Raw genomic sequence first — 11,098 nt, forward strand, 5'->3', positions numbered from 1 at the left:
TTGCCCAAACCGGCTGCACGCGTGCGCCATCGTGCGCTATCGTGCATAAATTTATTTTGCACCCCACACCAAACATGATCATGACATGCAGGTTAAAATATCAAAACAAACTCTGAACCAATGACATTAATTTGGGGATAGGTCAAAAAACATTAAACATGTATGGTAATTTAGCTAGTTAGCTTGCACTTGCTAGCTAACGTTAATTTGTCCCATTTAGCTAGCTTGCTGTTGCTAGCTAATTTGTCCTGGGATATAAACATTGAGTTGTTATTTTACCTGAAATGCACAAGGATCTCTACTCCGACAATTAATCCACACATAAAACGGCCAACCGAATCGTTTCCAGTCATCGTTTAAATTATATGGTGATCGCATCTAAACTTTCATTGTATTACCACGACTACCGGCAAAACAGTTTGTCTTTCTATCACCCACGTGGGTATAACCAATGAGGAGATGGCACGTGGGTACCTGCTTCTATAAGCCCAGTATGTAGGTATTTATATATATATATATATATATATATATATATATATATATATATATATATATATATATATATATACACAAGCAAACCAATCTGGTTTGAGCTTAGTGGGACTATCATTTGTTTTTCAACAGGACAATGACCCAAAACACACCTCCAGCCTGTGAAATTGATTTTTGACCAAGAAGGAGAGTGATGGAGTGCTGCATCAGATGACCTGGCCTCTACAATCACCCTACCTCAAGCCAATTGAGATGGTTTGGAATGAGTTGGACAGCAGAGTGAAGGAAAAGCAGCCAACAAGTGCTCAACATATGTGTGAGCTCCTTCAAGACTGTTGGAAAAGCATTCCAGGTGACTACCTCATGAAGCTGGTTGAGAGAATGCCAAGAGTGTGCAAAGCTGTCATCAAGGCAAAGTGTGGCTACTTTGAAGAATCTAAAATATTTAGATTTGTTATACACTGTTTTTGGTTACTGCATGGTTACATATGTGTTATTTCATAGCTTTGATGTCTAAACTATTATTCTACAATGTAGAAAATAGTAAAGAAATAAAGAAAAACCCTGGAATGAGTAGGTGTGTCTAAACTTTTGACCGGTAATGTATATTAACGGATGTACATGTCAAAATGCTGAATTTTGGCACTTTAGCAAGTCTTGATTGATTTGAATTCTCCATGTGGTCTATATTACAGAGCACTTCATTTAATATAACAGACTTTTAAAACTCAATATTGGTGCACAATTTCTACTTAAAATACCAAAGGCACTCTTTTTGTGGAACGACCCACCTACACCCAACAGAGTCTCTGAACCAAATACAATCACCACACAGATGGTAATCATAGCTGACCTGGATGTATGTCTTAGTTTAACAGAAGAAAAGCAAACCATTCAAGTCAATCGGGCACAATTCACAGGACGCCTCGATTATATCCATCAGGAATAAGGTCGTTCACCGTGCAATTGTAGACCAATCTTTAAATCAACATTCATCAAGAGTGAGTCGATTTACAGAACAATGACTGCCATCTATTGGCCCTTGGACAACAAGTCCCTACATGATGTCTACATTACTTCATCATTTAGAACTTGGTGGTCAATAAGGCTCTGGCTAAACTAGCTGCTGGGTCATTGTGTGTGTGTGTGTGTGTGTGTGTGTGTGTGTGTGTGTGTGTGTGTGTGTGTGTGTGTGTGTGTGTGTGTGTGTGTGTGTGTGTGTGCAAAATCTTCTTTCCACACGGACCTCACTTTCGAATGAGAAGAGTGTAATATCACATTCATGTTACAAATAAAATTACTTAAAATCTGAGTAATTCTTTATAGTATGCATGTGATTCACACTCCCGCACGCTGAACTTTGACTCGTGGTAGGGGAAGGAAAATGCAGTTCCTTGAGATGGGGCAAGAACGAGATGTTAGGAAAAGTGCAATAGTATCATAAGGAGACTTATATTTAGAATACGGATGAGGAATGGAGGGAAAAAGAGTGGCAGAGGAGGTCGAAGAGGGTGAGCTTGAAATCAGTAGAAGATGGCGGGAGATGGTTTGTCGAGGAAGAATGGTGGAAGAATGGTGGAAAGTGTAAGCAGAGTGAGCCATACGCAGCCATATCAAGGTCTGGAGGCAAAATGGAAGTGAGTGAGGGTGAATTATCGACGTTAGCAGGTGTGGTGACGTTCTCGGAGCCTGAGGCACCGATGGTCAGGATAAATATAAGTCCACATTGTTTTGAGAAAATTGACCTCATGCCTTTTGGCTGATCCATATGTGGTTTCAGAGTGGGTGAAAATGGAGTTTGGTGCTGTGGGATCGGTGAAGGTAACCCGAAGTGATCTTGTGATAATAGGTTGTGCTTCTGCCGGTCAGAGGGAGAAGGCGCTCCACGCCAAACAAATGGGGAAAAGAGATGCCGTTGATTACTGGGGTAGCGGTAAATGTGACAGTGGACCAACTGAAGGAGAAGATTCCCAGTGTTTGTGATGCTCTTTGTTTGGTGCGATGCAGACAGGGTGGCATGAGTGGTAAAACAGAAGTAATTAATTGTCTGTTCTTTTGAGTTTTGATGTTGAGTCTTTGCCCGACAAAGTGAACTTAGGATATTTCAGTTATCCCCTATGAGCTTTTGTGCCGAATCCATTATGTTGTTACAGGTGTCAAGATTATGGGCATGTGGCACCAGTGTGTAGGAGTGAGGTGTGAGAAGTGTGCAGAAGGACATGAGACAATGGAATGTATAGTATTGGAGAATGAAGCGGTATGTGTTCATTGTAGGGGTGCCCATGGGGCCGGGGATCAGAAATGTCTGGTGCGAGAACGGCAGGTTGAGGTTGCCAGGGTTAGAATAGTGCAGACGGTGTTGTATGCTGAGGCAGTGAAAAAAGTAAAGGAAGATGGGTCAAGGGGGAGAGATCCTGAGAGGGTTCATGTGAGTAGTAGATCTGTGCCAGTACAGAGCGATAGGCCAACGAGTGATATATGCTACAGTAAGATTTACTTTTTAGCGTTCATAGCAATGGTTATAAACCGTACCGCAGGTCACAGAAAATAGAGGTTCTTGTGGCAGCTGCTGAGAAGTATTTGGGTGCACGAGATTTGATGTCAGAAGAGTTACAGGTTGTGTTGAGTGGTGGTGTCCCGTCCTTCCAGGCCTTGGCCTGAGGTAGGACTAGATAGGTTTAAATAGTGGAATAGGGTGGTGGGTTTTTAATGAGTGTAGGTTTAGATGGTAGGGTATTTGTTTATTTACGTTTTCATAAGGGATTTATACATTGTTGCGAAAGTAGTTTGGGGTTGGGTGTGTTTTGATTTTTCTTCAACGCACTGCAGGTCCTCTAATACAAGACTATTAAAGGCCCAGTGCAGCACCCCTACTTCCCGCTGCAATGGATGTATAGCTCAATCTAGTTGTAGGTGGTAATGCAACATTTATTGGATGCCAACCACCATTTAACATCGCCGAAGAAGAAAAATACACTCCCGGACAACAGGTGGCGTGTGTCTACATTAAGTGTAGTTTGGCAGAACGCCTACTATTTCGAGATAGAAAACGAGGAAGTTGCAATTGCGTTTGTTCTGGTTCTTATTTTAGAGGAGCTGTTAGGTCATAAATATAATTTAAACAATTAACAATAACTTCAACCAGTCAACAAAAAATATTTTCTGATTCTATTTTTGCGAAACAAGGCCTCAGGTAAGAACCCGCCGCTTGCGGATCTGTTGCAGGGCAAATGGCCAGGGAAGGCCTCGCTAACGTTTGAGACTCAACTATTAGCTAAAGCTAACAAACAATGTCGCCACATAACGTTTTTTCCCCCGCAAGTAAGCAACATAGGGAAATATGTAACGTTAGCTAGCTAAACCAAATATTATGTAGCTGCTAACCTAGCTAGCTAGCGAAATATGTTGGCTAAAACCCAAAACCAAAATAGCTAACGTTAGCCAGCTACCTTGCGCATGTAGATTTTATTTCGTTGCTTAGCCAACCAAGGCCCGGGACAGGGAACTAAGTTTGCGTTGCAACATTGAATAAATCAGAAAATATGGGATGTGTTGTGTGCTAACTAGCTATATAGCAAGCAAGCCATCAAATTACATAACTGTCGTGCATCTCATACAGACTTATTTTCCAGGTTGTTAGTTTGGACTTCATTTTGGAACAGTGAGGATAACCATCCTGGAGCTTTCTACCGCTTCTCCACACTGAGTCAAAGACTATACTGACTGGGTCCTGACTGACAACATCCCTGGGCACCGCAGGAGAAATGGCATCAGTGGAAGACAGCAGTCAAACACTCCTGCTGAATATCATCACGAAAGATGAAGAGGAGGAAGTGAAGATTTGGGAATGTGATGATTACCCAGGTAAGAGAGCAGGTTTTATCAACAGCGGTTGGACCTAGTGGTTAGAGCGTTGGGCCAGTAACCAGCAGGTAGCCTAGTGGTTAGAGCGTTGGGCCAGTAACCAGCAGGTAGCCTAGTGGTTAGAGCGTTGCGCCAGTAACCAGCAGGTAGCCTAGTGGTTAGAGCGTTGGGCCAGTAACCAGCAGGTAGCCTAGTGGTTAGAGCGTTGGGCCAGTAACCAGCAGGTAGCCTAGTGGTTAGAGCGTTGGGCCTGTAACCGGAAGGTTGCTGGATCGAATCCCCGAGCTGACAAGGTAAAAATCTGTCGTTCTGCCACTGAACAAAGCGATGAACCCACTGTTCCCTGGGTGCCGAAGACGTGGATGTCGATTATGGCAGCTCCCCCACACCTCTGATAGAGGGGTTGGGTTAAATGCGGAAGACATGTTTCAGTTGAAAACATTCAGTTGGACAACTGACTAGATATCCCCCTTTCCCAGTGGTGTTCTGGTCCTCAAGGCCAGCTGGCTTTCATACTTTCCTTTTAGTCAAGAGTCAGATTAATTTCAGTATTTTTAGGACACTATTTTTAGGCTGTTGTTGATGGAGCGAGGCAGATTTAAAGTACATACTTTGGTTATTTAGATGTCCGCCAACCACTTTGTTACATGGTTTTAGTATTTGTTTTTATTCCCTCGAGTCAATGCAAGATGATGTAGTTACACCGTTTTGACATAATTTATTATGTGCTCATTCACACAGGAGCGAGTCCAGAGACGGCATCGGTGGGGCCGTCAAACAGCAGTCAAACACTGGGCCTGAATGTCATCATAAAAGAAGAAGAAGAAGAAGAGGAGGAAGACGACATTGGGGAATCTGATCACGGTAAGAAGTGAAAGGAAATGTAGCATTCTAGTTTCAACCAGAGAAACCTACTTAGCCCCACTTCAATAGTACTCGCCATACACTAGAAGGTTAGTTCTCTATACCCATTTTCACTACTGCTTTATTGGACACATTTTTAATTTGATCCAATGATTATGGATGTAGGCTCCCGAATGGCGCAGCGGTCTAAGGTACTGCATCTCAGTGCTAGAGACACCGGCCCAGCGTCGTCCGGGTTTGGCCGGGGTAGACTGTCATTGTAAATAAGAATTTGTTCTTAACTGACTTGCCAGGTTAAATAAAGGTTAAATAAAAATGAAATAAAGTGTGCTGCACCTGCTCACCTGTTTTTATGTTGTCATTCACCCAGGAGAGACCTCTAACTCCTCTGACCAAGTCGAGACATTTCCTGCATCAGGGAAGAAACATCAGGAAGGGAGCAAAGCTAAAGGGTCTCACCACTGCCCTCACTGTGAGGAGAGCTTCCCATTCCCATCATATCTTGAAAGACACCTTCGAAAACATTCTGGAGAGAAGCCTTACGCCTGCTCTGTCTGTGGGAAGCGCTTTCCTGCATCACATCATCTAACAGTTCATCAACGAGTGCACACAGGAGAGAAGCCTTACCACTGCTCTGACTGTGGGATGAGTTTCTCTCAACTGAGTGGCTTGAAAGGTCACCAACGAACACACACTGGAGAGAAGCCTCACCACTGCTCTACCTGCAGCAAAAGTTTCTCCTATCTGCGAGACTTGCAACGTCATCAGCTGATTCACACAGGAGAAAAGCCTTACTCCTGCTCTGACTGTGGGAAGGGTTTCACCTCACCAAGCCATCTAACTGTTCATAAGAGAGTGCACACTGGAGAAAAGCCTTATAATTGTTCTGAATGTGGGGAGAGTTTCTCTTATGTAGGTAGCTTCAAACATCACCAGAGAATACATACAGGAGAGAAGCCATACTCCTGTCATGACTGTGAGAAGCGCTTCACCTCATCAAACCAGCTAAAGGTTCACCAGAGGGTGCACACGGGAGAGAAACCTTTCTGCTGCTCTGAATGTGGGGACTTTTTCTCTCAACAAAGTAACTTGAAATCACACCAGCGAACACACAGGAGAGAAGCCTTACCATTGATCTCACTGTAGAGACCCTTGTTCTTAACATACTAACTTAAGTCAGACATCACCAGTAGGGAAGCTTTTACATATGACTGATGCACATATTCAATTAATTCCTTAAGTGGATCAGTGGGCACACAGGAGAGAAGCCATATCAGTAATGCTAGGACCTGCAGAGATTAGTTACCCCCATAATGGTATTCATAGAAGAAGTGGGGGACATTCTAAAATGCTTGTGGTGATCTCCAATGGCTTAACCTGACTTAAGGACATTGAATCAAAAGGAAAGTAGAGAGAAACATCTAGGGGTTAACTCTGTAATGTTGCTAAAGGTGTGTAAAAGGGAAATAGTCAAATAATGCATTAAAGGATTGATACATATTTGAATTAAAAGCTATTAGATGCTATATGGAACTCTTTAAAGTTTGTTAAATTATATATTTTTGTTATGTAGGCCTAACTGTATTGGCTATGAGTTATACTGATAATAAAGTCTTTACCCTGAATTCAGATGTTTTTCCCTCTTTGATTTAGGATACATTTCAACAACAGAAAAATACTCTTATTAAAGTTGCACTGAAGCTAGTAGTAAATCAATGACCCGTTTGTTTATGTAAATAGATATTTCAGAGGCGTAGCCTAGTGGTTAGAGCGTTGGACTAGTATCCGAAAGGTTGCAAGATCAAATCCCCGAGCTGACAAGGTAAAAATCTGTCGTTCTGCCCCTGAACAAGGCCGTTAACCCACTGTTCCTAGGCCGTCATTGAAAATAAGAATTTGTTCTTAACTGACTTGCCAAATAAAATAAATAAAGAGTCCGTATGAAAGAGCTGTGAACTCATCTGCGAGTGCTCCCATCTAATATATATTTTTTCATCTACCAAAACCTTCCCTTTCGTGTTTATAAGCACCACAACACTTACTGATGCCATTTGTTTGAAATCTGCTCATACATACAGTATAAATGGGAGAGGGTGTGGCACGCAAAGGAGGAACAGGAGGTTGAACTCTGACCACTGTTTAGGATGTATTCTTTCTAGAAGTCCATACCTTGTAAACTAGCTATAGCCAGCAGATCCTCAGGTGTACAGCAGGATCCAGGGATAGAACCTTAAACCTCAGCCCATCATGAAGAAAAAAAAAAACACGTCATTGATTCAGCTGTCATGCTGAGGAACATTGATGTATTGGACAATTACAGGAGTGCTGATCAAAAGGACAGTTTTGCTCAGTCGGTAAACCTCCGACTTGAGAATGTTGAAAGAAGATGCTGTGTTACAAGAGAACATTATGGAAGTCCTATTTCGGTACCACTGTGAAGGTGATTCTGATGAAGAGGATGCAAGGATTGGACGATTTGATCATGGTAAGAGCAGGTTTTATCCAGAGCGGTTGGGTCTTTTCAAGTTATTAAGTCTTATTTCAAGTTATTAAGTCTAAACAAAATATTACACAAAATATGATTTGTTATGGCTTTTTCTTTTGCCCTCCACTGCATATGCCACAGCAACATTGTATGCACATTCACTTAAAGCTACACACACCAACAGTTTTATGTTTTGTCATAAAAAAGATAGAAGATAAGTGTTTCCAATGACATCATTCAATTAGACAATGCCTACTCATAATTGGTTAAGCACATGATGCACACTGATGATGTCATTGGAAACGCTTATCTTTTACCCATATGTTGATGTGCTGGAGAGAATGAATACGAAGTTGCAAATTTTTCTAATTTGAGTCATTTAGCAGATGCTCTTATCTAGAACAATTAGGGTTAAGTGCCTTGCTCAAGAGCACATGGACCGATTTGTCCCCTAGGGGATTCGAACCAACGACCTTTTGGTTACTTGTCCAACGCTCTCAAAGGCTAGGTTACCTGCCGCCCCAAACTATGCTTATGTGTTCTGCCTTGCAAAGCATTTCATTTTATTAGTACCAGTTTTATAGCTGAAAATAACCTGTCAATTTTCCAGGAGTGCAACTTAAAACCTATCATTTTGTCAAATTTTTGTCCATATTGAGTCTCCCATAGACCCAAATGCAGTAGCAGCTGGGTCTGGTCTACTGGTCATTGACTTTAATTGAACCAGAAAAAATCTGCGAGTGGGGTGTCTCGCTTTCTCTCCAGTCTCTGGCTACAGATTTTCGCTGTAGACAACACCTGGCTGTCTGAGCAATGGAGACAATTAAAGTAGCAAACTTCCACTTTTTTTTACCAGCAACTGATCACAGTCTATTAGATACTTTGTCAAGTTGCACTTATTTTTAGACTAGTCTATATACAAAAAAATACATAAATAGCAAAATTGTGTATGATATGATTGCATTTTGGAACCCCGCTCCTCTGCCGCCCCAAGCTGAATGGTTTTCACCACCCACACTGCTTTGATTGGTGCAGCTAGAAATCAGAAGAATGATTGAACCACCAGCCGACTACTGCACTACAGATGGAATAACGAGACAGATATTTCACCGTATATATAAATGTGAAGCATCCAGTTGGCGTTTCCACTCGCTACCAAATGTGGTAGTGCAAGGAAGCTCAGTGGCCAGCAGTGGGAGAAGATGGAATGAGATGGATTTTGTCCGACATTCTGATAATTGACTAATCGATTAAACATTTGATCTCAATACAGTTTTCTGTTCCCAAAACTAGAACATGTTATGAACAGAGTGGACTAATTTTTGTAGACTTTACCCTTTGCCAAAGTTTTTTAAAAATGGTGTTGTTTAGAAGGGCAAAGGCTAATTGAGTAATTGCACGTCACATAGTAGGCATTACCCAACGGTACCGCTTGCCGTACGTTAGCAGAGAGAACAGTCTATGACTTGGGTGACTGGAGTCTTTGACAATTTATGGGTCTTTCCTCTGACACTGCCTAGTATATAGGTCCTGGATGGCAGGAAGCTTGGCCCCAGTGGTGTACTGGGCTTTACACATTACCCTCTGTAGCGCCTTACGGTCAGATGCCGGGCAGTTGTCATAGCAGGTGGTGATGAAACCGGTCAGGATGCTCTCGATGGTGCAGATGTAGAACCTTTTGAGGATCAGGAGACACATGCCAAATCTTTTCAGTCTCCCGAGGGGGAAAGGTGTTGTCGTGCCCTCTTCACGACTATATTGGTGTGTCTGGACAATGATAGTTAGTCTGTGATATTGACACCAAGGAACTTGAAGCTCTTGACCCGCTCCACTACAGCCCCGTCAATGTTAATGGGAGCTTGTTCGGCCTGCCTTTTCCTGTGGTCAACAATCAGCTCCTTTGTCTTGCTCACATTGAGGGAGAGGTTGTTGCACCAGTCTCTGACCTCCTCCCTATAGACTGTCTCATTGTTGTCGGTAATCAGGTCTACCACTGTTGTGTCGTCAGCAAACTTGGTGTTGGAGTCATGTTTGGCCACGCAGTTATGGGTGAACAGGGAGTACAGGAGGGGACTAAGCATGCACCCCTGAGGGGCCCTAGTGTTTAGGATCAGCCTGGTAGATGTGTTGTTGCCTACCCTTACCACCTGGGGGCAGCCCGCCAGGAAGTCCAGGATCCAGTTGTAGAGGGATGTGTTTTGTCCCAGGGTCCTTAGCTTAGTGATGAGCTTTGTGGGCACTATGGTGTTGAACACTGAGCTGTAGGCAATGAACAGCATTCTCACATAGGTGTTCCTTTTGTCCAGGTGGGTAAGGGCAGTGTGGAGTGCGATTGAGATTGTGTCATCTGTGGATCTGTTGGGGCGGTATGTGAATTGGAGTGAGTCTAGGGTATCCGGGATGATGCTGTTGATGTGAGAACATGACCAGCCTTTCAAAGCACTTCATAGCTACCGACGTGAGTGCTACGGGCGGTAATCATTTAGGCAGGTTACCTTTGCTTCCTTGGGCACAGGGACTATGGTGGTCTGCTTGAAACATGTAGGTATTAGACTCGGTCAGGGAGAGGTTGAACATGTCAGTGAAGACACTTGCCAGTTGGTCTGCGCATGCTTTGAGTACACGTCCTGGTAATCTGTCTGGCCCCACGACTTTGTGAATGTTGACCTGTTTTAAGGTCTTGCTCACATCGGCTACCGAGAGCGTTATCACACAGTCGTCCTAAACAGCTGGGGCTGTCATGCTTGCTTCAGTGTTGCTTGCCTCGAATCGAGCATAGAAGGCATTTAGCTTGTCTGGTAGGCTCGCGTCACTGGGCAGCTCGCGGCTGTGTTTCCCTATGTAGTCCATAATAGTTTTTAAACCCTGCTATATCCGACGACCATCAAAGCCGGGGTAGTAGGATTCAATCTTAATTCTGTTTTGACGCTTTGTCTGTTTGATGGTTCATCTGAAAGCATTAGGGGATTTCTTATAAGAGTCCGGATTAGTGTCCCGCTCCGTGAAAGTAGCAGCTCTAGCCTTTAGCTCGATGCGGATGTTGCCTGTAATCCATGGCTTCTGGTTTGGATATGTACATACAGTCACTGTGGGGACGACGTCGTCAATGCACTTATTAATGAAGCCGGTGACTGAGGTGGTATACTCCTCAATAACATTGGATGAATCCCGGAACATATTCCAGTCTGTGCTAGCAAAACAGTCCTGTAGTGTAGCATCCGTGTCATCTGACCACTTCCATATTGTGCGAGTCACTGGTACTTCCTGCTTTAGTTTTTGCTTGTAAGCAGGAATCGGGAGGATAGAATTATGGTCTGATTTGCCAAATGGAGGGCGGGGGAGAGCTTTGTACGCATCTCTGTGTGTAGAGTAAAGGTGGTCTAGAGTTTTTTT

At 43.2% G+C, this 11,098-nt stretch overlaps 1 protein-coding gene across 1 annotated transcript; it reads left to right on the forward strand.

The window, feature by feature from the left end:
- Positions 1-3,541: 3,541 nt before the first annotated feature.
- On the forward strand, positions 3,542-6,845 carry LOC120023485 (gastrula zinc finger protein XlCGF7.1-like). Its single transcript, XM_038967511.1, has 4 exons — positions 3,542-3,685; positions 4,125-4,356; positions 5,098-5,220; positions 5,591-6,845. The coding sequence occupies exons 2-4, from the start codon at positions 4,257-4,259 to the stop codon at positions 6,364-6,366; spliced, it is 999 nt and encodes a 332-aa protein (XP_038823439.1). The 5' UTR covers positions 3,542-3,685; positions 4,125-4,256; the 3' UTR covers positions 6,367-6,845.
- Positions 6,846-11,098: the final 4,253 nt, after the last annotated feature.

This window comes from Salvelinus namaycush, chromosome 28 (genome assembly GCF_016432855.1).
Source record: "Salvelinus namaycush isolate Seneca chromosome 28, SaNama_1.0, whole genome shotgun sequence".
Taxonomy (NCBI): domain Eukaryota; kingdom Metazoa; phylum Chordata; class Actinopteri; order Salmoniformes; family Salmonidae; genus Salvelinus; species Salvelinus namaycush.